The sequence below is a fragment of the Lissotriton helveticus genome, chromosome 5_1, assembly GCF_964261635.1.
Source record: "Lissotriton helveticus chromosome 5_1, aLisHel1.1, whole genome shotgun sequence".
NCBI lineage: Eukaryota > Metazoa > Chordata > Amphibia > Caudata > Salamandridae > Lissotriton > Lissotriton helveticus.
This window is the reverse complement of record NC_136065.1, coordinates 1,939,600,857-1,939,628,798: the sequence shown is the minus strand read 5'-3', so window position 1 is coordinate 1,939,628,798 and position 27,942 is coordinate 1,939,600,857. Positions and strand designations below refer to the sequence as shown.

The 27,942-nt window shown below is 44.5% G+C and overlaps 1 protein-coding gene across 3 annotated transcripts in view; it reads right to left on the bottom strand.

Moving 5' to 3' along the window:
* Positions 1–27,942, bottom strand: part of LOC144756070 (uncharacterized) — a 150,226-nt gene that overhangs the window by 101,746 nt on the left and 20,538 nt on the right. Inside the window, exons 3-5 of one of the 3 annotated variants that reach the window (XM_078645577.1) lie at positions 22,092–22,174; positions 21,556–21,790; positions 20,825–21,016 (exon numbers count right to left, since the gene is read on the bottom strand). In XM_078645577.1, the coding sequence (XP_078501703.1) occupies positions 20,825–20,991 (167 nt within the window). In that variant the 5' untranslated portion in view covers positions 20,992–21,016; positions 21,556–21,790; positions 22,092–22,174. The remainder of the gene's footprint in view (positions 1–20,824; positions 21,017–21,555; positions 21,791–22,091; positions 22,175–27,942) is intronic. The other 2 variants (XM_078645578.1, XM_078645579.1) reach the window with 2 other exon arrangements.

Genomic DNA, 27,942 nt, shown 5'->3' with positions numbered 1-27,942 from the left:
AACAACTGATAGGTCTATCTCCTCCCTCTGTGGTCCCTTAGGACTGGTGACTGAAAACATAGGATAAGTTGGCAGCATTTTAGGCATAGAAGCATCACTGAGTGAAGATTCACGAGGAGTGCTATCAAGGTCAAAGGATTTAGGGCCAGGTGAATGAATGAATGAATGAATATATACTTGGTATAGCGCATGGCTAACCTAAGGCATCCCAGCGCTTTGACCCAGGACACATCACCATCACTCATCGGAAAAGGAAGGTCTTTAGTTGTTTCCGGAACATGAGATGGTTCGGTAGGAGTCGGATACTCTCAGGAAGATTATTCCAGAATTTGGCCGCTTGCAGAGAAAACCGCCGACCCCCCGTACGGGATCTTTTGATCCTAGGGACTGTCAGAAGATTGAGTTCACTAGACCTAAGGGTTCTAGAGGGTTGGTATTGGCAAAAGAGAGGGTCAAGGATGTCAGGACCGTTATTTGTGATGGATTTGTGGACCATACACATGGCCTTGAAACCTATCCTCTCCTGGATCGGTAGCCAGTGTAGAGCACGCAGAGCAGGCTTAACCGAACTGTGTCTGGGGACTTTAACCAGAAGTCGAGCAGCGCAGTTCTGGACTGACTGCAGAATTTTGATAGTGCCTATCGGAGCGCCAAGATAGAGTGCGTTGGAATAATCCAATCGGGAGATGATCAAGGACTGGACCAGGAGTCGTCTGGAGTCAGGAGGGAGGAGGTTCAAAACCTTCCTTAATACCCTAATCAGGCCAAAGCATGTTGCGGCCACCTTCCTTGCCTGCACTTGAAAGCCGAGGGAGGGGTCAAGCCAGACTCCCAAACTCTTGATATGTTTCTTTGGGGTCGGGGGGGACCCAGGCAGCTCGGCCACCATGGATTGAGGTTCAGAGGAGCCTTGTAACCCATGATCATGATCTCAGTTTTAGTCCTGTTAAGTTTCAGAAATGAGGTTTCCATCCAGTCACAGACCTTAGTGAGACAGGGGGACAGATTGTTTGATCCAGAAGTCCCGTCTTCAGACCTCATAAGTGAGACCACCAACTGGGTGTCATCGCGTAGGTGACCAATTTTATTCCCCAGGGAAGTACCACCTCGGCCAGGGGCCTCATATAAATATTAAATAGGGTGGGGCTTAATGAGGATCCCTGGGGAACGCCGTAGTGAAGGGGGAGCTGTCTTGATGTATACTCCCCTTCAAAAACAGAAAATGTTCTTTCTGCTAGGAAAGATTGGAGCCATTTAAGGGCAACACCGGAAATACCAGCCTCGCCGAGGCGGCTGATCAACAAGGAGTGATTGACCGTATCGAAGGCTGCGCTGATGTCCAAAAGGACCACCGCAGCGCAGCCTCCAGCATCTACAATTTTCCTCGCTTCCTCCACTACAACCACCAGGGCGGTCTCAGTGCTCTGTTTTGTTCTAAAACCAGAGTTGGATGAAGCACTGCCTCCTTTTCAATAAAGGCGGATAAAGCTAGATTTACCTGCTTTTCAGTGATTTTACTCATCCCTGGCAACAGGGAGATAGGGCGATAGTTTGACCAGTCCTCAGGGTCAAGATTGGCTTTCTTCAATAAAGCTTTGACTCTGGCCTGTTTCCACAGTGGGGGAACCACTCCAGTGGAAAGGGAGGAGTTGATAACATCCCTCATGATAGGTACTACCACCTCAGAGACTTGTTTTAGGACAGAGGGCGGGCCATGTCCGATGGAGAGCCCGATTTAAGATTCTTCAAAAGTTTTTCTACTGTGGAATGATCTATCAAGGGCAGAGCATCCAGAGTAGGTGAAGAGACCAATCGAGTCGTGAGCTCAATGGAGTGTCCAAGATTATTTGTAGCTTCCTTCAAACAGAAGGAGGAGTAGATGGTAGCAACCTTTGAGCTAAACAACATTAGCTAACTCTTCGCACCGTTTTAGAGGATCGGCCACTTCATTCAGGGGACTAGGCGAAGTAACCAGAGACTTAAAGATTTTATACATTTCCCTGGGGGAGTTAGCGGCTTTAGATATCTCAAGCTGGTAAAAAGAGGCTTGGGCTAATTTTAATTGGGTCTTGTAAGTCCTAAGAATAGCTCTGTATTCCGATTTATCCTCTAAAGTGAAATTCTTTCCCCACTTCCTCTCTAGCCTCTTACAGTTCCGTTTGAGACATTTCAATTCTGCGGTGTACCAAGGCATTTTATTGGAGCCTCCACGGTGCACTATTTTGCGTTTAGGGAGGGTGAGATCCAGAGAGGACTCTAACCACTTATTAAAGGAACTGTAGGCTTCAATCGGATTATCCTCCCTAATTAACGGAAGGGAGTCCTTTAGGGATGATGCCAACTTCGCCACAGGTAGTTTTGACCAAGTCCGACCTATCTTAGTAGTAGTTATAGAAGGCTGGACAGCATCCGTAGGCGTCCATGCAAATGAAAGTAGTGCATGATCTGACCATGGAATAGATAGCGACTCCTTCCATTGAATGTCCGTGAGATTGGTGTAAAAATGGTCAATCAAATGGCCAGCAGAATGAGTGGCTCCCTCCACAATTTGTTTGTAGATGTATGTAGAAAAGTGTTTGCAATGACCAAATAGCGAATTTTTCAGATTGGCTACTTGATAATCGTAAACACCCATGTACAAATGTGAGTTTGACATATTTTGTGATTCCTAGTGGGTCGCAAATAGACCTACCTCGTTAATATTCATGAGGTAGGTCTCAGTTTGCGACCGATTGGGAATCGCAAAAATCCCAGGGATGGTGGCCTGTTGGAGTCAGTAGACCACCATGTCTGTAATTGCTTTTCAATAAAGCATTTTTTAAATGCAACTGAATATGTTTCAGAAAGAAAAATTAAATGTTTTCTTTTCATTTTTTTAAGATTAGGGAGTAGTCTGTGGAACCACTGGCTGCTCTAAAAAATGTTTTTACAAACATTCTCAAAGGAGAAGGGGTCCCTTGGGGAACCCTTCCCAATTCTCGAATGGGTTACCACCTAATTGAAGTACGCAGCAAAATGCAAATCTTTTGTGACCGCCTTTCGGTCGCAAAACATTCCCACATACCATTGCGATTTGGTATTAGGAAGGAACGCCCTAAACACGGCCCTTCCTAATATTGAATCGCAAACCCAATAGGGCTTTGTATATTAAAATATATATTTTTGGTGGTTGCAAATGCCTCGATTCTGCGAATTGGGACATTTGCAACCTAAAAAAAGCTTTGTATATCTGGCCCCTAGATCCAAATGATGGCTGGAGGACTAGATTTTTTTGAGGAGGTAATATTGACACCTGCGCTAGATTTAGCCCAAAATTATTGACTGTAACCATCTCTTGCCTGCCCACTCCTATGGCAAATATATCAGGAGACAATTCTGGTGTTGATGGACTAACAGGATGGGTTTTGTTAAGTCCTTCTGCTCCTGGATGCCTCAGAGCACCTAACTCTTAGGGATTGGCTTCTCGCAGCAGTCTGTCTGAGCTAGTAACTCCCTGCATTGAGGCGGGCGTTGTGTATGGTTACAATACTTGACTCCCCTTGTGGCTTTGCCCAGCACACAAGTTTTTACTGAAATGTCTTGAGAAAGTCGCTTCATTTGACTCCAGCAGGGGCTCAATTGTGCTTATGAGGCAGTTGTTGAGTATGCTGGGGGTACCTCAGGAGGTCGCAAACCGCATCTGCTGCTATGCAGACTGCCTCTGCAACACACCGTGGCTTCCCAGCACCTGAAAGGGCACTTATTGAGCTCACATAAGTCAGTGTGACAACTCGAATCACCAGGTTCGGTTTGGTTTGGCTCTGAATATAATTTAGTCCTACAAGCTAGCCACTATACTACAAGGTACCAGGTTCCTTTAGCTTAATGGACCCTCTGGCTCCTTACATGTCTTCCCCGCCTCTACCAGCTCAACGTTATGGCAGCTGTTGCTGTTTTGAAGTAGTTCCTGCCATGTGCTAAAAGTGTCCTGTTTAGTCTGCCAAACTGAAGAAATCTCTTAAAATGGCACTATATCATGTGCCCCTTCCTGCAGCTTTCCCACAAATTACCTGTTACCTGGATTTGCCGGGCTGTTTGAGCGATCCTCTGCTTGTATACTCTTTGGCTGGGCTTGCTCATAGAGGCGGTCGGATTGGGAGCAGGAGAGAAGGTGGAGCGGTACGCAGTGTGCGCTCGCTGCACAGGGGCAGATGGCAGCATACTTCTGGTACCTGCAATTCCAATTTCAGCAGGAGCGATCACGGCGTGCAACCGAGAGGAGTTCTCTCTCCTGTAGCTGGCGGTGTCTCGGGCCTCGAACAAGGGAGCAGAGTTGCAGTGACAGGATGCAGCAGATCACACGTGCACAATCTTGGTACGTGTTCTGATCACCCCAAAGCAGTCTCAACCATAGAGCATGATGGCATATATATATGGTCCCATGACTCACTCCCACTTAGTTTTAATGGACATGAGGCAAGAATTTTTTTTAATGCAACTAAAGCATCGTGTGGTAACAAACTATCATTTACAGGCAGCACATTTTTCATTGAAATGGCTACCTAATTCGCACAGACATACAGTTTTACTGCTAACATTATCTTGCACACAAATGATAATGTGGGGAAATCGTGTTTCAGTGAATATTTATCATGTGTGCACCACCAAGGAAAGTGCCTTGATTTGTTTTGATGCTATTGAAATCTTTGTTTCCATCACCTTTTCAGAATTACAAAAACAAAATGTGCTTCAATTTTACATTCCTCACTGCTGAATGGGCATAGTTAATTTACAGGAATTTACATTTTGTTGAGTATTACAAAAAAGAACATCCTATTGCCTCTCCGTACCCACATGCAAGATTGTCACATAATTTACTTTACTTTTCTTCTCTGACTGTAAAATGAGTGGAGTTTGTAAGCACCGAATCCATTTCTTTTTTTTAAACTGCAATTTGCCAGAAGAGATAGCCTGGTCTGTGCCTTTGAAGCGAAGCAAACATGACAAGATAAATACACAATTTAAAGGCTTCTTTATTTATTGCTTGGACTTTCGCGAACCACCAGTGGGTCGGGACCCACAGTTTGGGAAACACCGAGGGAGTAATCAACAACAAAATCCTTGCCTACAAAAGAAATCTGTAAGATTTCAAGTGTCAAAATACATGTCTGCAAGCTTAACGCAGTACACTAACATCCACCCTTAAACGGATATTAGCTTAAACATTTGTGCTTCCTAATAAAGAAAATGAGGCCTATTACCTTTGGCGTAACTTTTATAAAAACAGATCATAACTATGTGATCTGGCATAACGTTTCCCATTGAACCAATCAGGCTATAGCCTTTCTCATGAGATTATCATCATAATCAACTCAGGTTTACTGCATTGTGCACACGGCGATCACCAGGTACATAGTAATATAGGGCCATATGTATCAAGATACCCATTTGTGATTCTCAAATAGCGATTTTTAAGAAATCGCTATTTGAGAATCGCAAATGGGTGTGTATGTACGGTATCGCTTTTTTTTGACGATTCCTTAATTGCGATTAGCAAATTGCGAATCGCAATTAAGGATTACTTTCCCATTCATATCTATGGGCCAGGAGGCCCATAGGAATGAATGGGAAGTTATTCTCAATTTGCGATTCGCAATTTGCAAATCGCAAATTGAGTATAATTTCAAGATTGCAGGGGTGTCCAAAGGACACCCTGTTGCACCCCTGAAATATGCATGGGTGCACATGTGGCGCACATACATGCCCTAAGGGCATGTATTTGCGTCACATGGCACTTTGAAAAATGCAAAAATGTGCATTTGTCAAGGAATTCGCAACTTACCACCAACTAGAAGTTAGTGGTAATTTGCGATTCCTTAAGGGCATTTTGCTAATTTTTTTTGCTACATACATTGCATTTAAGGAATCGCAAAATTTGCGATTCCTTAAATGCAATTGCAAAATAAGGAATCGCAAATTTTGCGATTCCTTATTTTGCACCAAAATTTTCTTAATACATTCCATTTAGCAAATTCGCATTCGCAAAGGCCTTTGCGAATGCAAATTTTCTTGACACATATGGCCCATAGTTACAAATATATGCAAAATTATAATTGTCAAAACCATATTCCTTCCCTCCGCAGACGGCCTGATAAGGATTAACACACTCCAAATCTTCTATTGAATTTGAATTTGAATTTAAAAACATTTATTGAGCGCACTTATACCAAGCGGTTTCATGGCGCTTTTAAGGGTTACGGCCAGCAGGTAGCAGCAAAGAGTTTAAGTAGAGAAGGCGCGGGAAAAGAGAAAAGTTTTAAGATTTTTCCGGAACTCTAAGTAAGAGGATGAGGTACGGAGCCCCAAGGGGAGAGAGTTCCAGAAAGTTGGTGCTAGGGTCGCAAATTTTGCCCCGCCAGCTTTCTTTTTCTTGAAGCGGGGTACGGTCAGGAGTGCCATGTGGGTTGAACGAAGTTCTCTGCCCGGTAGGTAGGGGCTGATGGCAGAGTTGATAAACTCGGGAGCAGTGCCCATCCTGGCCTGGTAAGTGAGGCAGCCCAGTTTGAATAGGGATCGTTCTCTCACAGGCAGCCAGTGCAGGGCCTTCAGCAATGGGGTGGCACGATGGTATTTGGGCAGTCCAGAGATCAGGCGGGCAGCCTGGTTCTGCACCAGCTGCAGGCGATGTATGGCATAGGCCGGTGCGCCATTATAGATTATGTTTCCATAATCAAGGCGCGAAAGCACCATAGCCATTATGATGACCTTTAGCGCCGGAAGGGAGAAGAAACGGGATATTTTCCTGATTATCCTGAGGGAGAAGAAGCAGGAGGATACTACTGAGCTAACGTGGGAATGTACAGAAAGTTGTGCATTTAGCAGCATCCCAAGGGTCCTGACTTTAGGGACCGGGAGTGGAGGGGTACCAAGTGAGGGGGGCCAAAAGGACGGGGACCATGGACTGCAGCCACCTCCGGTCAAGACTAGCTCAGTCTTGTCTGGATTAAGCTTGAGGTGGTTGCAGTTCATCCAGTCCTGAATGAATAGCATAACAGTTTGGATGTTCTGAGCGGATGAAGGGGAGTGGGAGAGATTGAAGATTAGCTGGAGGTCATCGGCATAGTTGAACACCGTGACCTCCAGCTGCTGCAACATAAAAATAAGGGGGTAGATGTATAGGTTAAACAAAAGGGGAGAGAGTGACGAACCCTGGGGGACGCCGCACTCCACTTTGCGGGGAGCGGCAGTGAAATCAGCAAGGTGGACCGCTTGAGCCCTATCGCATAGGAAGGACTCAACCCATGAAAGGGCTGAGCCCTCTATGCCCGCCGCCTTGACACGGGTGAGGAGGGTGGAGTGGTCCATCGTGTCAAAGGCGGCGGACAGGTCCAAAAGGATAAGGGCCTGCGAGAGATTGGTGTCAATGCCTTCGCGAAGTCCATCCATTACCGAAATCACTACCTTCTCCGTGGAGTGTAGCGGTCGGAAGCCTGCCTGACGGGAGGAGAGACAGTGATTCGCTTCCACATTGGTGGTGACGTGAGTTTCCAAAACCTTTCCCAAGTAGGGCAGTAGGGAGATGGGACGGTAGTTGGAGGGGGATGACGGGTCGACATCATGTTTTTTTAGGATGGGAATAACGACCGCTGCTTTGTGAAAGTTGGGGACGATGCCATAGCTAAGCGAGTCGTTGAGGAGAGTGAGGGGGGGGCAGGGCAGTTTAGGTAGATTTCTCTAAGAATGTGGGCAGTGCCGAAGTCCAGAGGAGAGCCAGATTTTACCCGTTGAAGCAACGGGGGAAGAGAGTCCATGGTCAGAGGGGGAATGGTGGTTAGTTTGGTGGCAGTGGGAGGGGGGAGGGATTGACGAAAGTTGGTGAGGGGGGGGAATGTTAATTTTGATTTTGGCAACCTTCTCAAAAAAAAAAGCATTGAGCGAGTTGCATAGATGTTGGGAAGGGGGGATCGTGGCCGTGGTTCTGTTGGATGCAGCTAATTTGTGCACCGTGGCAAAGATTTCTTTGGACTGGGACTCGGCCATTAAAACCCTGTTAGTGTAGAAAGCTGTCTTGGCCTCAAGTATGGCTTTTTTGTAGATCTGGAGAGCAGAGAGATAAGCGGTTTTTAGTGTAGGGCAATAGGCTCTCCTCCAAGCTCGCTCAGCTCTCCGCGTAGCCACTTTCTATTCCCACAGGAAGTCGCAAATACCAAACCCTTGATTACTATGGTAATCTGTGAGATTTTCATTAAAAAAAATACCTGCAAACAGGCGTTGACCACAGTATGTTAACAATCCACCGTTAAAAGCCTATTGCCTTTTACACATGCTTTTCATAATAAATAAGTAAGGCCATCTGGCTTTCTTATAACCGTTCATAAGAGCAAACCTATTAAATCTGGCATACCTTATCCCTGGGCCTAATAAGGCCTTTACCTTTGGCTTGCTAGCAATCCATCATGCATACAGGTACAAAATTAGAAACATGGACAATATTACAGTTGGCAAAACAATATACAACCCGTCTCAAAAGGGCCTAACAAGCCTATTCACATTTAATATCTTCTAACTGCAAAGTTTGCCACAGGGGATAACAAACACCAAAACCCTTGCCTGCTATTGTAATCCGTGACATTTCATGTAACAAAATATCTGTCTACAGCCTGCAACAGCGTGATAACAATACACTTTAAAGGCATACTGGCTTTAAAAATACTTTCACAAGAAATAAGCCAAACCTACTTCCTTTGTCATAAAAGTTTTATAATAAAGAGATCAGACCTATGGCTTCAGACATAACGTTTACCAGTAAAACAATCAGATCTGTACTCTTGTCACCATAATCAACTCATACCTACAGTATGGATGTATGACGTTACAACGCATACTTTTACTCCGCAGACCATTACAACGCGACTTTTACTCCGCATACCGTTACAACGCATAGCGCCTTGGGGCGCTGGATAGTGGTAAGTATAATTTACTATTCTAACTCCAGTCCCCGTGGACCCTAGGGAAGGTGTTGGATAGTAAATTATACTTATTACCTATCCTAGAGCGCCCCCCAGCGCAATGCGTTGTAATGGTATGCGGAGTAATGGTCGCGTTGTAATGGTAGTGCGGAGTAAAAAATGCGTTGTAACAGGTGTATACCCTACAGTATTGATTGTAAGCTTTTCAACAAGGAATTCATCATGCATATGGTCATAGAATTAGAAATGTAAATAAAATTACAGTTGACAAAGCATACTAGGGCCCAGATACATCAAGCAAAAAACAGGTCGCAAACGGGCAGATTCTCAGAATCTGTCCCTCTGCGACCGGTATTTTTGCATTTGGGATGCATCATCCCAAATGCAAAAATCGCAATTAAAGAATCTCTAAATTGAGATTCCTTAAATTGCGATGGCATTTAAGGAATCCCAAATTGAGATTCCTTAAATGCAATGCATCAAACTAAAAAAAATAGCGATTTCGCAAATAGGAGTAGCAAATTACCATGAAGTTGAACTTCATGGTAATTTGCAAAAACATTGAAAAATGCACTAAAGTGCATTTTTCAAAGTTCCATTTTACACACACACATGCCCTTAGGGCCTGTGTGTGTGCAAGATGTACCCATATGCAGATTTCAGGGGTGTAACAGGGTGTCCTTTTGACACCCCTGCACCCTTGAAATTGCATTCTCAATTTGCTATTCGCTAATTGCTAATCGCGAATTGAGAATGTCTTCCTATTCATTCTTATGGGCCTCTAGGTCCATAGGAATGAATTGGGAGGTATTCCTTAATTGCGATTCGCAATTTGTGAGTCGCAATTAAGGAATTTTAAGAAATCGCTATTTTTAAAGCAAGTTCTTGATGCATGGCATTTTGCAATTCCTTATTAGTGAATCCTTATTTTTCGCTAATAAGGAATCGCAAAATGGATGCTTGATGCATCTGGGGGTAGGTCTCCTAATAGTGACTAACAAGGATTATCATAGTTTCGAATCTTATATCACCACAGATTGTCAAATATCACTAAACCACTTGTCTACTATGGTAGACTGTAAGATTCCATGTAACGAAATACATATCTGCAGATTTTAATAGAGTAATACTAATCCACCCTGAAAGCCTTTTGACTTTAACATAGCCTTTTCACAAAAAAAGGACCAGCCACACTGACTTTATGGTAATTTGTCATGATAAAAAAATGTAGCATTTAGTGTTGGTCATTGCCTTGACATCATAACCAACAAAGCTCTGCTGTATTGAGCATAAGCTTCAACACAGGGCAATCAGATAAGAACTAACTCCCAAGTTATCTAATTATCTATGAGACATTGTTTAATAGCATTTTTGTGGCATTTGCTTAACCTTTAAGACATAGCTTCATTCATCACAGTGGCATGTGTTTGACCGATGGGTTAAACACAATGGCTTTCATTGATAAAGAATCTCGTTCAAGCAGCTGGAAAAACAAATCATAACAACTATTTGCAGGGTAACCACTTATCCTGTGGAAGCACACAGCTTTTGACACACAACTTAACCAAGATGAACTAACAACTGGTGGGCACCACAGCCCTTTTCAGGTGTACCCATGAAAGCTCTCTTTTCGATCATATATGGTCTGGCAACAGCCGCACTGCCAAGTCAAACCTAAAAAAGATTATACTCTCTTTCATACCGTCCCAGACATGGTCCTGCCTCATCTTCAGGGACCAAAAGATAGCTTGTATGACACCGTTAATTGACCCACTCCCCAAGAATAAAGCTTAATCTCCAACATTGAAGACCATAGAAAGGGTCTCCTCGAAAGACACTACAAAACGCTTTTGTCACATGAAGGACTAACATGTCTCATCCATTAACATGGCTACAAAGCAAAATTGACTTGCTACAAGGCAAAAGTTATGGCGGTGTCAACTCTTCAGGAGAGTTCACACACATACACCTGCTAGATGCCATGATCTAATTTCCTAAATATGTGCTAAAATTGCCTCTCACACTACTTGGCCTCCCCAGCACAATACCCACTTTCTGAGAATTTTCACCAGTTGGGGAGGTTGCTATTGTATGAATGATTAATATGCTAAAGGTCACCTGCAAGCTCCACAGATTTCCAACATGAAAACTATCAAGCAATGTCCACAAGTTAGGAAACTATTCTGTAGTGGTTTATTAACGCAAGGGTCAGTTTGAAAGCTGGGTAACTGCCACTCAAATCTGATGCTTTCACACCATCCAACCAGTTGGCAAAGGTTGGCCTGCCACACTCGCCTGTTACTCGACCCATCAAGACAGAAAACAGTTGGGGATGTTGTGCATTTTGGAATTTTCTCCCCTCAACTCAATACAGATTTTGGGATACACTGAAAGGCCTGAAGACATTCCTTTTCCACCAAATGAGTGGTTAATAAATTCTGCTAGTCCACTTGCTGTTTAGTAGTCTACTATTTTATTTCTTATCCATCTCTCACTATTATGAGCCAGTCAGTGCTATGCAAAATCAACAAATGAGAGAAAATAAACAATTCTTCTTCCATCCAAATTGTTCTTTTTTGCCCTACAAAAATCCAACTATACATGCCATGACAGCACATGATGTTTATGTGGCTGAATCTGCTGGCACCATACAACATTGGATTTATTTAGTTTTCCCAACTAAATATTGAAAGCTTGAATTAAGTCTACAATTTGATGAATCCTTATTTTAGTTACCCTTTAATATTGACTCATAATTTATGCACCTCAAAGTGTTTGCAGCAAATATTATTACCAAAGAAAGTTTACACCACACTTGACGTGAAGTTTTAAACAGAGAGCTTCAATTACTTTGGGGTGGAGGGCGCAGGGGGTAAGAGTAAGATTAAAATAAACAGAGACCCAACAGCCACATTTCCATCAGTTTATTGAGCCACCTTTTTGCCATGATATTTAAGGCAAACTAATCATCTTTTTGAAAGTGTGATAACTTGAGAAAAATATCTCCATATCAAGGAAAAGGAAATATGGAATTATTATGGTAGAATCTTAAGTAAAGTGAGGTCATCAGTGAATGGAGTGAGGATACACAGAAGTGGGAACCTTTAGATACTTTCAGAGGAAGAAGACTGAGAGAGACAGAGGAACTGATGAGTGGCTGTGAGCAGGGAATCGGAGAATGGGGTTTTATTAAAATTAAACCTATGTTCTGGATATATCCAGATTGTGTTTGCGCAAGACTATACATTGCCCATCTTTAAGGAACCTTGACTTCAACTCTTAGTCACTGTGACATTTATCCCTCCTCTAGGTTTGTGACCTACCTCAGTGTACTCATTTAACATGGATATTCTAAATGAACCTTTTTCCACCTTGCAACTTCGTTTAATTTTCTAAAAGTGATGTTACCATACCGTTGGTCTTGTCAAAGTTGGGGGATTTGAAAGACGCCATTTCGTAATAACAGTTGACATCGAATTTAGCGTGGCAATACTGTGAAGCATGTGTAAAAATCGTCTAATGGTGGGAAACTTCAATGCAAGCAGGAATATTGGTGAGTATGTGTTTGTAAAGGATACACGACGATTCTGCAGGAGCGTCAGGAATCCGAAGTATAATCCACAGCCTTCCCCTGCTGCCTTCCACTCTATCAAGCACTAGAGCACAGGAGGCAAGCCAGGGGAAAACAGGGAAACAAAACAAGGAAAGGTTGGGGTAACAAGTGGGTGTTGAGGGTCTTCAGACTGGTCGTCTCAACCTTCGTGTGGACTTGGTAATCAGGAGAGACTGCAATGTAAAGAGTTATATTCTTCAATCTGAAGAGGACAATCACATTCCCAAGTTCATGACATAACCTTACATACCTAGATGTTTGTATGTTGCTGTCCCTGAATGCATATGGGAAAACCTCTGGAAAGGGATATAACTGGAGCTGCAGTGAAGAAGACAATACCCTTATAAGTCTACGGACCCAATGTATACTTGTGTAGTGAGTGACTAACAATATATCTTGCTCACTCTGCTCTTTTGTCTTAACAGCCTCGAAGCACACCTCAAAGGATATTCTGATTACAAGCATTCGATTTTCAGTAGTCTTGATGGTGAAAACAACATCTATAATGATCAAAACAAGGAGTCAAAACCAGAATACAGTATCACTTATAACAATATAATATGCAGCGCGGGAATGCGCTGTTACCGTATTTCTGGAACATGAATCTGTATCCCACTCCTCAATGGTCCACGCAAGTATTCAAGTCCAAGGGAGGTGATAAGACACCAGAACTTATGAACCCCAATGAATTAGGTATGAGCAGGGAAAAAGGAAAAGACCTAACTAACTAAGTAAGCTCACCGGTAAACAACCCAGCCGCCAACGGAGCAAAACCCGGCTGGCAGCGGAGCAACCCGGTGAGGCAAGACAAAGGGAGGGAGAGTGTGTGCCCGGCCTGTCAGCGGAGTCAAACCCGGCTGACAAGCGGAGCGGAATACAAATGAGGACAAAAGCAGAGGGAGGATGCCCGGCTCGTCAGCGGAGCCAAGCCCGGCTGACAAGCGGAGCTGCAATGAGGCAGAGGGTAAGGGAATGAAATCTCGCCGGATGGCGGAGTTAAACCCGGCCGCCGGGCGAGACAATAGAATACTGCAAAGCAGCCTACTTGAGAAGCGACACTGGAAGTGTCGAAATGCACACAAGCGCGGTGGAGAGACACTATGCATAAGAGAGCGACGGCCGGGTAAGGCTCAGGACGAACCAAACAGAGCCGAGGAACTCTCAGAACGGACAAACACCAAGACGAAGAGAAACCGGAAGTCAGGCACAGGAAGTCAGGCACAGGAACGAACCCAACGGAGCTAGACGCAAGAACGTGAAGCGTCGCTCCCTGGGTTAAGGACACCTATATAGTGCATGTTTAAAGGGCTAGCGCACTAGGAGGGGGCTTGGGGCATGACAGTATACTCCCCCCACAACAACCCCCACCCGGTTTTGGCTTGTCAGGGTATCTTTTATAGAAAGCCCGTAACAATCTGGGTGCATGGACGTTGGAAAAGGGTTCCCATGTACGTTCTTCCACACCGTATCCCTTCCAGTGAACCAGATACTGAACTGTACCCCTCACTCTACGGGAATCTAGGATTGATTCAACCTCATATTCCTCCGAGTCCTGCAGAGTTAATGGAGTAGGTTTTGCTGGCAGCGTAGTCCCTGGCTCAACCGGCTTTAGTAGGGAAACATGAAAAACCGGATGAATCCTGAATGAAGGTGGAAGCAGTAATCGTATGGCAACAGGATTGATTATTTTTTCCACCTTATAGGGACCTATGTATTTGGGATTGAACTTGCGTGGACCCCCGAGAGTAATGTATTTGGTGGAAAGCCAAACCTCATCTCCTGGTGTGTATATGGGTTCTAGTCTTCTGTGTAGGTTTGCCCCCTCTGTGTATCTCACCTTGGCCATCTCAAGACTCTCCAATGCCTTCCTCTGTATTTCATGTAACGTTTCTACTCTATCTGCAGCAGCAGGGGTTGGACAATCTAAGGAACAACCAGAGGGCAGCAATTTAGGGTGATAACCATACAGGCAAAAGAACGGAGAGACCTTAATAGAGGAGTGCGTGCTGTTGTTATATGAGATTTCTGCTAACCAAACCAACTCATCCCAGTCCACTGGAGACTGCAACACCTGATTCCTTATGTATTGCTCAAAACACTGATTGACTCTCTCCGTCTGTCCATCTGACTGTGGATGGTGACTTGAGGACAGACGGACGTCTATCTGAAGCAAAGAACACAGACCCTTCCAGAACCTTGACACAAACTGGGCTCCTCTGTCGGAAACCAATGCAGAAGGAAAACCATGAAGCCGCACTATGTGTTGCATGTATATGGCGGCTAATTCCACTGCTGTGGGGAGACGTTGTAATGGTACGAAATGAGCCATCTTGGTGTACATATCCACCACCACCAGTAGCGTAGTGTTCTTTGCCTTGGTGAGCGGTAGTTCCACTATAAAATCAAGGGACACCGTATGCCAGGGACCGGGAGGGGGAGGTAATGGCATGAGAAGGCCTACAGGGTTGAGGCGAGAAACCTTAGTCTGTGCACACACATAGCAGGTCTTCACAAAGTGTTCTATGTCTGCCAACATGGTAGGCCACCAATAACGTTCACGCACAGTGCTAACGGTCTTCTTAATCCCTGGATGGCCCGCTATGGGATGTGTATGATACCACTGCATGACCTGGTCTTGGAGGTTCTTTGTCGGTATAACCACTCCCCCTTGTACACACACCAGGTCTCCCTTCTTGGTCGTGTCTTGTGAACCCACTAGAGCCAGCATGTCTGCTGACGCTTGACTACACTTGACTTGTGCCAAGAACTCTTCCTCCGACCTAGTACCTCCTACGATATTCCTTCTAGGGATAATCGATGTAGGCTCAATGGGATCGATAGGAGTATCGAATCCCAACCGTGAGAGTGCATCTGCCTTCCCATTACGTTTGCCTGGTCTGTACTGCACAGTGAAGTCGAATTCACTAAAGAACTGAGCCCAACGCAGTTGTCTCATGGAAAGTGCCTTTGCTGACTTCAGATATTGGAGATTGCGGTGATCGGTGTAGACTACCGCAGGATGTCTTGCACCTAGGAGATACTGCCGCCACTCCTCGAATGCCTTCTTGATGGCCAGAAGTTCCTTGTCCCCTACCGCATAATTGTATTCCGCAGGGGAGAGTTTATGCGAGTAATAAGCCACTGGATGATACTCACCGGACACTGCATCCGCCTGAGATAGAACACCTCCCACTGCCACTTGCGAGGCGTCTACCTCCACCACAAAGGGCAGAGCAGGGTCGGGATGAAGCAGCACCGGGGCACTAGTGAAAGCTTCCTTTAACATCTGGAAGGAACGCTCTGCCTCACCGGACCAGACGAAAGGAACCCCCTTTTTCAACAAAGAGGTTATGGGCGATACCAAGTCCGAGAAGTTGCGAATGAATCTCCTATAGAAATTGGCCAGCCCTATAAAACTCTGGACCTCTTTAATCGTCCGCAGAGCCGGCCATGCCAATACAGCCTCCACCTTGGAGGGATCCATGCGCAGGCCACCCGGGGAAACTATATATCCTAGGAACGGAACTTCCTGTGTGTGAAAAGTACATTTCTCCAACTTGCAATACAATTGATTGTTAAGTAACCGTTCCAACACGTTATGGACATGTTGTTGGTGTGTCTCCAAGGTAGAGGAAAAGATCAGCAGGTCATCAATGTAGGCAATGACGTAGTCATCAAGAATGTCTTTCAAGACTTCATTTATGAAGAATTGAAACGCCGCTGGGGCGTTACAGAGCCCAAAGGGCATTACAAGGTACTCGAAGAGACCATACTTAGTGCAGAACGCCGTCTTCCACTCGTCTCCCTCCCTGACTCGTACCAGGTGATAGGCGCCCCGCAAGTCCAACTTGGTGAAATATTGGGCATTGCGTATTCTGTCAAGGAGGGAGGCTATGAGAGGAAGAGGGTATCGGTTCTTTATGGTCACTTCATTAAGCTTCCTGTAATCGATGCAACACCGCAGGCCCCCTTCCCTTTTGGGAATAAAAAACAAGGACGAAGAGGCCGGGGATCGTGAAGGTCTGATGAAACCTTTCTCAAGCATAGAGTCGAGATATTCCCGTAAATACACGTTCTCCTTCTCAGTGAGTGCATACACTCTGCTACATGGTATTCTGGCTCCTGCCTCGAGATCAATACGGCAGTCGTAGACACGGTGCGGCGGAAGACCCTCCGCTTCCTGTACATCAAAGACTGCTTGCAATGCATGGTAACAGGATGGTAGGACAGGACAGTCTTCCTTACCCTCCGCGGCTGTGTGTGCCTCTCTATGAGAAACTCCTGCAACAGGCCCCAGAACCACCGGAGGAAAGGTTATAGTGGATGTTTCCCAATTGATGACAGGATTTTGCGTTCTTAACCATGGGATACCCAGAAGCACAGGGAACTGTGGGGAACAAATTAAATCAAACATTATATCCTCATGATGATCAGGTGCTATAACCATGTGCATCGGGTTGGTGTGATGAGTAACCGGACCGGAAAGAAGGGGACTGCCATCGATGGTAGTGACATTACTGGCAATCTCCTTCTTAGTGTCGGCTATCATATTCTCCCTAGCCCATTCCCTGTCCATGTAGTTTCCAGAAGCCCCAGAGTCTACCATTATCAATACGTGTAAACCAAGAGTGCCTTGTGTGAGATATGCTGGTATATACAAATGGTTAGTAGGAGCGTACGTATAGTCGGAAGAAGAGACCGTTAGTCCAGACCTACCTGAGTTCCTCGTCTCACAAGAACTCAGGCTGACTAGTTTCCCGACACCTTGGACTGAGCGGGTTTGACTGGGCATTCTCTTAGGAAATGACCCGCTTTCCCACAATACAGACATAACCGAAGAGTTCGTCTTCTCTGTCTTTCCTCGGAAGTCAGAGGACCTCGGACTATGCCTATCTGCATGGGTTCGCTGTCTTCCGTGGCTTTTTCTGGGGCAGGTTTTTTATCCTTCAGAGCAACATACCGATACTCATGCTTCCCTTTCTCTTTCTTTCGTTCATGCAAACGATGGTCTATCCTCACTACCAAATCTATGAGAGCACTACAAGAGGTAGGAAGATCGACTATCTGGGACAGGGCGTCTTTCAGTTCTTCCCGCAACCCCCTGTAGAACATGGTACTGCGTTTTTCCTCCGGCCAATCGGACTCAATCACCAACCGGCGAAACTTAGTAATATAGGCCACCAGATCCTGAGTACCCTGTTTTAGTTCCAATAATTCAGTATCGGCAGAATGAGTATACATGTGTCTATCGAAGAGTTTACGAAATTCCCGTCGAAAAGCTGCATAATTATGTAACAGGGGGTCATCTCTGTCTACTAAGGGTATAGCCCAATCAGCTGCAGAACCACTGAGGTAAGAAATTACAAAGGCTACCTTGGCCTGGTCGGAGGGAAAACATTGAGCCTTGCAGGAGAAATGTAATTGGCATTGACTGAGGAAAGCCGCGCATCGCGCTGTTTCTCCTGCAAAACGCTCAGGGGGTGCCAGAGGTATCGAATGTGGAGTAGTCACCTGCACTACCGATGGCCCTCCTCCTGTGGCACTAGAAGTCTGTTGTCTCTGCAGGGAGTCCATTCTGGCCATCAATGTCTGAGTCTCAACCTGCAGATTACCCAACATACCTGCCACATCCGCCAGCGTGACCGCTTCGAGATCCATGACGCTCGGGCAGAACTAACCACTTGGGCTTCACGTTCTGTAAAGGATACACGACGATTCTGCAGGAGCGTCAGGAATCCGAAGTATAATCCACAGCCTTCCCCTGCTGCCTTCCACTCTATCAAGCACTAGAGCACAGGAGGCAAGCCAGGGGAAAACAGGGAAACAAAACAAGGAAAGGTTGGGGTAACAAGTGGGTGTTGAGGGTCTTCAGACTGGTCGTCTCAACCTTCGTGTGGACTTGGTAATCAGGAGAGACTGCAATGTAAAGAGTTATATTCTTCAATCTGAAGAGGACAATCACATTCCCAAGTTCATGACATAACCTTACATACCTAGATGTTTGTATGTTGCTGTCCCTGAATGCATATGGGAAAACCTCTGGAAAGGGATATAACTGGAGCTGCAGTGAAGAAGACAATACCCTTATAAGTCTACGGACCCAATGTATACTTGTGTAGTGAGTGACTAACAATATATCTTGCTCACTCTGCTCTTTTGTCTTAACAGCCTCGAAGCACACCTCAAAGGATATTCTGATTACAAGCATTCGATTTTCAGTAGTCTTGATGGTGAAAACAACATCTATAATGATCAAAACAAGGAGTCAAAACCAAAATACAGTATCACTTATAACAATATAATATGCAGCGCGGGAATGCGCTGTTACCGTATTTCTGGAACATGAATCTGTATCCCACTCCTCAATGGTCCACGCAAGTATTCAAGTCCAAGGGAGGTGATAAGACACCAGAACTTATGAACCCCAATGAATTAGGTATGAGCAGGGAAAAAGGAAAAGACCTAACTAACTAAGTAAGCTCACCGGTAAACAACCCAGCCGCCAACGGAGCAAAACCCGGCTGGCAGCGGAGCAACCCGGTGAGGCAAGACAAAGGGAGGGAGAGTGTGTGCCCGGCCTGTCAGCGGAGTCAAACCCGGCTGACAAGCGGAGCGGAATACAAATGAGGACAAAAGCAGAGGGAGGATGCCCGGCTCGTCAGCGGAGCCAAGCCCGGCTGACAAGCGGAGCTGCAATGAGGCAGAGGGTAAGGGAATGAAATCTCGCCGGATGGCGGAGTTAAACCCGGCCGCCGGGCGAGACAATAGAATACTGCAAAGCAGCCTACTTGAGAAGCGACACTGGAAGTGTCGAAATGCACACAAGCGCGGTGGAGAGACACTATGCATAAGAGAGCGACGGCCGAGTAAGGCTCAGGACGAACCAAACAGAGCCGAGGAACTCTCAGAACGGACAAACACCAAGACGAAGAGAAACCGGAAGTCAGGCACAGGAAGTCAGGCACAGGAACGAACCCAACGGAGCTAGACGCAAGAACGTGAAGCGTCGCTCCCTGGGTTAAGGACACCTATATAGTGCATGTTTAAAGGGCTAGCGCACTAGGAGGGGGCTTGGGGCATGACAGTGTTCTCTTCAGAGTTTGAGGAGACAGGCAGGCTCAAGCTATAAAAAACTCTGTGTGGAACAGTGTGTACTCAACAAATCTGTGGCTCACCGCTGTGCACAGATATAAGTGCAGATGCTTAGCAAAGTCAAGGCTTGAAAGTGATGCTCGACATCAAGTGTTATAAGTGTACAAAACAAAATTCAAAGTCCTGAGACACAGTCACAGAAGCAATATCTTAATAAGTCCAAGTAGTAATCTTCTCAAGCCGTTTTCATGATGTTTTATTCCATTTTTATATATATCCAAATAAAGTGTGCTTCAATCCTTCAACATAACAGGTAGCCACAAGTTGAGCCAACACATGTTTCGTCTATCGGCAAATAATCTCAGACTTCATCAGGGCACAAAAATCGGGTATCCGATATATGTCAATCACAGATTCCTGCCACAATTTCTTATATTGACGAGCCAAGGTCGGCAATGTACCCACTGAAGAGCAAAAACAAAGTGCATCAATGCGACCTCCAAACTTAAAAGACCCAATCTTCAATACTCTAGTAAGCGATCTGCAGTATGAGCAAAATGGGGTGGAGAGTACTCCTTTCCGTATCCAAAATCCAGTGTGTTATTTGCAAAAACTGGATAAACTAGATGGTTAAGCGGTATATATTTTATTTATAAATGGTCGTTAATAGCAAGCTTATATATGTACAACTTTTGCAAATATCTGTCATAAGTGAATATTATTGCTAAATTTTACTTATAAGGGGGAGGTGTGTGGTATTGTAAGAACGGTGCAGTAATCACGGAATGTATTGAGGCACAGTAGAATGAAGAATCTTAAGACACATCATTCAGAGAAGGAAGGTGGGAGATATCAGTGGCTGTAAGCAGGAAATCTGTGGATAGGCTGTTAGGTAAAAAAAGAAAATCTAAATTCTGGATAGATCACTGAAGAGTTGCAATAACTTAATTTCACATGGTATATGGCAGCATGTTACCATTCTGATGGTGATAAAACATGTGTTTATATGATACTGATAAGAACAACTACCTTACTACACAAACATGTAGCACTACTTTCAATAACCCACCCGACCTCTGTGCTCACTCCTCTGGCTGAAACTGGAAGATGGAATAGGTTTGGCTTTTGGAACAGTTACAGAGGTACTTGTGATTTACATCTATTTACCCACCTTGCAGAGTCCATATTGACAGCATATCTCTGAAGCTGAACCCGATCTAAGTCCTGGTGCACCTGAAAGTTAGAGCTACAAGGAACTGCAATTTCTATGTCAGCATCGAGCCGTTGATGGGGCTTGCTGGAGTCATTATGGTCATCTTCTTCCATCACTCCTTCCATGGCAAGGAAGGTTCTCGACTGGAGCCTTAGGACAAAGGAGACATCAGTCATCAGTCAGTCACTATCATGGTGAGCTCACAATCAAGACATCCTGAAGGTTACAGAAAGAAACAATGTACCAAATATGTTTGGAGAGGACAGCAGAAACATACATGCACAGCAAAGTGGTTCACCACAGACATCTGAATAGAGATTTTACGCCAAAGCAAAAAACACGTGAAATCAAGAGCCATGTGGAAACACTTGAGACAGAGAACCTGACTGGGATACCAACCACAGGAAAGCGTGTGGAAATATTCCGACAGGGACTTTCACACATAATCCTTACCATAGCTTAATTAGTATTCACTGTTCGCCAGAATGTAGCTTTCTACATGCCGGATACCATATGGTCACATTTCACCAAATCCCGGTACAGAATCTATTCTCAAAGTCCCACCTCATTGTGCGTGACACCGCCTGCACCTTTTCCAGGAAATCCCAGTAGCCTCTCATGCTTTGGTCCACACACACAACTTCACAACACTTTACAAAGCTTTTCGCTACATATCCAGGGAGCCTCACCCTATGTGTATATTAGCTTTTTTGAATTAGTGTCATCTGATCATCATGCAGAACGCTTCACCTCTGCTATTCTTTTTAGCATTTCAAGGCAGATCCTCCACAAAACTGGGGCAACAGAACATGAAGTCATCCCATTATAGGTCTCCAGTATTTGGCAGCAATTTTAGGTTGAACTGAAGAAATACTTGTTACTCTTTAGAGCCGAAGAGCTTTGAATTTCAGAATTTTTCACCTGCTAAAGAAGATAATAGAGTGAGTGAGTGAGTATAATACATATCAGTTTCAATCCATAGTAGAGCACGGCATTAGAGATAAACAGCTTGGCAAAGAGTGTGCACCATTATTGAGAGAGAGTGGAAGAGTACATGATGGCTTATGCAGACTGCCACTAAAATGCAATTTTGAAGCACAATTAGAGGAAAGGTTAAGATGCCAATGTATGCTGCACTTTTGTAATACCACACTCTGAGAGGATTTATGACTGAGCAGCACATCTAATTTCCGTTGGAACTGGAAATGTCAAAGAAGGAACTTACCATGACGGGTGTGGAGAACCTGGAAGATGGCGGTGGAATTGAGGTGTGACACTTGGGAACCATGATAGTGGAAGCACAATTGGCTGCACAAGAAAAGGTGCAAAATGTCACTATGAACCAATGTTTTGTTATAGGTGAGAGAGAACAAAATGCTGTAATTCTAATTATAATGTGCAGGAGTTAGTGTAGTTATCCTGTAATGTTGCAGATCATTATTAACACTAACTCTTGAATGTAATTATTATACACTGCACTAATTATTATAGACTACTACAATGCTCCATAATATTGTAATGACCATGTTGTATTTATTTGTCCAAAATATTGTAATGGCAACAATTTATCTGTTTGTAACTGCAGCATACTTTGGTTTTACTATCTGAAATTACAAGCTGTATGAAACTAGTGGTTTGTTTCCATACTTTCATGACTATTTCAGCACAAAATGTAGTTCAGCATTATCTCATGTGACTTTTTCACAAGTATTCATACTTATAACAAAAAGTCAGGCAACACGCAGACAGGAGTCTGGTCCAAATAGAAATGTACCTCGGCAAGGCATTTTCTGTGCAAACCAGTTTTCCATCAATAAACATTACACAAAATTGCACAAACTGGCAGTAAAAATGAACAAGTCACAACAACGTAGTTAGCTACTCCAGCGCCTTGATACCCTAACTGGTTTTATGCCGCGCTTTATAAATCCTTGATTGAAAATATAAAAATATTGAGAAATTCCACAAAATGCGAATTAGACTAGCACAGTGTACCTCTTGCCTCTTAACATACATTTTCATTTCGGGGCCACAGTGTCATTCTTCTCTTCCCCTACCACCATGTCCACTGATCATGATCAATGACTCTGTGAATATTTTGTAAACTCATTTTATTACACAGAACCCAATTGGGTTGAATGTGGGGACAATGTCACCACTGCATTAGCCAATTTTAATGAAGCTGTAACCACAACTATAAATCATGTTGTTCCTTTTAGAACATATAAACCACGGCCTGCCCCAAAACAAGAAGTTTGGTTTACAGACGATCTTAGACAACTAAAGCTAACTGCGAGGAAGTTAGAAAAACGATGGAGAGTTACACGTAAGGCAGAGGATAAAGATAATCACAGGAATTCTCTAAAAAGCTACCATAAAGCTATTCGGACTGCTCGGAAACATCATATAGCAGCCCAATTATCAGCAGCTGGTAAAAATGCTAAAGCCCTCTATCAAATCTTACAAACTTTTACCAAGCCCGCAGCCTGTGAAACAGAGGGGATTGAGTCCCAGGAACTCTGTAACAACATCTCGCAGTTCTTTGTCAGAAAAATAGAAGGCATTTACGCTACGATCTTAGCCTCAAAATCCACCCCTAACAACATGGGAACTGTTGACAGTATGGTTCATCCACACATTAGCACAGCGGAAAACAAGGCTAATAAGCTTGTAGAATTCCCGCCAATATCAATGGAGGAGATAACCATTCTAATCACCCAAACAAAGAGTGGGTGCCCTTCAGATATTATTCCAGCACGGGTCATGTCACTTTTGAGTGACGATCTGGGTGTTGGAATTCGGCAGGTCGTCAATCTATCCTTGAGTACAGGGGTAGTCCCCCTTGACTGGAAGCACGCTCTGGTGAGGCCTTTACGGAAGAACAACTCCATTCCTTGGACCGACCTGACAAACTTGAGACCCATCTCTCTCCTCCCTTTCTTAGGGAAGCTCACTGAGAAGTTTGTAAATCATCACTTATCCAAATACATCGAAAATACGGGGGGACTAGATCCCTCCCAATCGGGGTTTAGGCCAAGGCACAGCACTGAGACCGCCTTGCTGTCCGTCGCTGACCATCTTCATATGCTACAGGATAAAGGTTACTCCGTTATCCTGGTGCTTTTAGATCTGTCAGCGGCGTTTGACACTGTGTCACATGAGATCATGACCTTCAGACTAGTTGACATCGGTCTGGGAGGCAAGGCGCTGGCCTGGTTAAGGAGTTTTTTCACCGAACGTACTCAAAAGAGTCATACTGGGTCCTTACCAGTCAGAGGAGGTGGAGATCTCAAAGGGGGTGCCACAGGGCTCCTGCTTGAGCCCAACGTTATTTAACATCTACGTGGCACCCCTAGCTAACATCATGAGATCCCACGGGTTTATTCCCGTATCGTATGCAGACGATACTCAACTCCTCTTTCCGTTTAAAACCATGACTCCTGAAGTACGTATCTCCTTTGCCCGAGGGATGAAAGAAGTGGCACATTGGATGGCAGCAAACTTCCTTCAGTGTAACGTCTCTAAGACTGAGGTGATGCTCTTTGGGGAAGCCAAACGCCTGTGGACTCCTGACTGGTGGCCTCAAGACCTAGGCCCAGTCCCTGAGCCCAAAGTGGTAGTGAAAGATCTAGGAGTTAAATTGGATCAGGAGCTCGCCCTTAAACATCATTCTAATCAAGTGGTAAGCTCCTGTTTCCATGTTATTGGGCTTCTCCGAAGGGTATTCCCCCTGTTACCTGATACCACCAGGAAAACACTAGTTCAGTCGCTCGTGTTGAGTAGACTGGATTACTGTAATGGTTTGTTGCTAGCCGCTAATGAGGGGATCATTGCCAGATTACAAGTTGTGCAGAACACGGCTGCTCGCCTTGTTCTCAATGCCCCGGCCCGTACTCCCTCAAAACCACTACTAAATAAACTTCACTGGCTCACAGTGAAACAGAGGGTGTTGTTTAAAACGTGCTGCATCATCCACAAGTGCCTCACTGGTAAAGGTCCTGATTACTTAAAAAAAAAATTCATTCCATATATCCCCTCAAGATCTCTGAGATCTGGAGATTGTGAATTGTTATGTGTCCCCAGGTTCTGGAAGACAAGACAAGGGGGAAGGGCTTTATCAGTAGCAGGCCCGAAGCTTTGGAATGAACTTCCTTATGAAATCAGATCATGTAAGGAACATTTTCCCTTTAGGAAAAAATTAAAAACTTTCCTGTTTAATTACTAGTTCTGGTTGGGCAATTAAAAATATAAGACGGCCTTTTTGCTCTCAGATGCTGCCAAAGGCGTGGAGATACTCCACAGGGAGTCGATTCCTAGCGCGGTACAAGTGTGCAAATAAATAAATAAATAAATAAATAAATTGACATTTTCCAAGCAATTTTACATGAACGTGTTAAACAATTATATAATCTGATTCTTAGAGAGTATTCTTATTTCACTTCTTTTGGTACAGTGAATTTACTATATGACTATTGTTCCATTTATTTTGCTCAATCGTTTTTTTGTTGCCCTTTTATATAGGTTGAACTCGACCTTTTGGAGCACTTTACATGAACACCAGGTACATTACACAAGGATACATTAATTTTTTTTTAGGCATGGGGAGATTAAGTGATTTGCCCAGATTCACAGGATGTTGAGCCGACCCCGAGACTCAAACCTGGTTCCCCAGTTCCATAGCCGGAGCTCTCGATGTTACCCCATATCCTCTACCCAAATGTTACGAAGTTAGTTCTCTGTTATTTGCAGTCCAACAAACTTGCTACATATTCTATAAACCATTCATAACGTTCCCCCTCTGGCAAACTAAATTTACCCTGGAGACCTTTACAACTATTCTTAACTTGGTGCATTACTGCATTATATGTTGAGGAGTCATGTGTCAATTTAACTCCCCCAACGGTATTGCTTCTAGTCTTGCTATTGACATACTTTTTTTTATTTGTTTGGAGCTTTAGTTGTTTGAAATACTACTTCCACTGGGCCGTACATCTGGTATTTGCTCTTTCGTCTGCTCTAGGAGGCCAACTGATTGTCTCAGTCAATTTTCTTGTGTCTATTGTGACATTGCTCCCTGCCCATGTGTAACCTGATAGGCCTTTACTGGTTTTTACAGTTGTCTGTAGTCATTGGCTATTTTATCTTTTTATAGCATAGTTAATTCTTCCTGTGTCCCGCTATAGTTTTCTTACGCAGCCCTCTTTGTTCATCTCTTTAAAGCGCTCTACTTTCAGCTTCTGCCCAGTATATCACCTCTCGCTTCCATACCTCCAGACCAGGGGGTTGGCAGACTTCCATCTCATTGTGATGCTCCTATTAGCTATTATCAGTGCTAGGTCTGTAATCTTCGTGGCTACTTCTTGATTCTTTTGTTGCGTATGCATTCTCAAAAGGCCACTGTCGATACTCCCAATATCCATTCTTCCAGTGACACTTTCTATTGTTTTTAGGTTGAGCCTTTTTTTGTTTCCTGCCTTGGCTCGTGTTCTGATGTATGTGTTTCTGCCAGTTTTCGAAATGTCACTTTACTTCCACTATGCATTCACCCAAACTGGAGTTCGTTTGTAGGCATTCTGCATTTGTCACACCATTCATGGACGCCGGGCTTCATGCGATTCACATTTTGTTTTTGTTGCCTTCTTGGAATTGGCTTGTGTTTCTGTAGTTAATTTGTTTTTGGGCTTGAAAAGTCATTCCCATCAATGTTTGGATTTATTTTAATGTGGTATTTAAAGAATGTTTTTCCTGGGGACAACGCAGGCATCCACTTCTGTGCTCCCTCGTTGTTTTATCTTGCAGCAGTCGCAGTTCATTTGATTCTCGCTGCAGTCCTATTTGCCATCTTGACTTCGTAAGAATCACATTAGTTTCTACTTCTTGAGTTTGCATCTCAGAATTACGGCACTTTAAGTTTGCTGCATGTTTTGAAACACAAATTCCGGTAACGATTTAATGAACCCTGCGGCTGTAGTCTGAAGCATGTTCTTTTAATGAGATGGCACAACAACTAGGATGCTGCTTCATATAAGGCTTACAATAAAGTTATCTAACAGTGGATTAGGATTTATGATTTTCTCTTGTAGTGGCCAAGGGTTTGGAAACTCCGTATCACTAGCACATGCGTAAAGGGTTTTTTGAAGATCATTTTTCCTGGTTAAGCATCACAGTCTTTGCACACAAATCTTGTGGTTTGTAGTTTCTTTTTTCTCATAATGTGCATTTTCATAAGTTGTTTTCTGCTTATGAAACAATAGATGTTTTGTTTATTTGCAGAGGCAACCCCCTGATGAAGGACGGATTTGTTCCAAAATGTACTGGGTTCATTGACAGGGTCAGTAATGTGTGCACCATGAGAAGGTTTCTGAAAATAGTCACTATGTCTTACAGTCATGATCTGATTCCAAAGGAACATAAAGGCCTATTAGTATGGCGCACCCCCGAGGTGGAGGGACCGTCTGCAGGGGCAGCGGCGGTCCCTCCATTGGAATTAGGATGTGACCGCCACCCTGGCGGTCACATCCCGTATATTTGACATTGCGGCGGGTGCTGCTTTAAGCAGCACCCGCCGCAGAGTCAAATATGCATGCTGTGCATTTGCATGCACAAAGCGGCAGGCACCGCGCGGTTCCTGCCGCATTGTGCATGCAAATGCAGGTGGGTACGATAGGTACCCCTCATGTGCACCCCCCACCCCCCGACACCTTGGGGGCTCGCAACGGGCCCCCAAAAACAAAAGACCACATGCTTTTCCACGGTGGAAAAGCCGCCGTGAAAAAGCATGTTTCCGCCTGCATCGTAATATGGCTGGCGGTGTCTTGCAGACACCGCCGCCATATTTGCGTACACCCACCGCGGATCAGCGGCGGACGGACTTGCCGTCCGCCGCTGATCCCAACGCCATCGTAATGTGGCGGTTGGTATTTTCCCTCACCAGGGCGGTGAATCCGCATCCTCCAGGCCGGCGGTGGCTTCCGCCGGCCCGGAGGATGCGGATTCACCGCAATCCTAATCGGCCCTTAAGTCATTATGCCATGCCTTGTTTGTGTTTGAGAGAATGCAGCTTAAGATGCTCCACC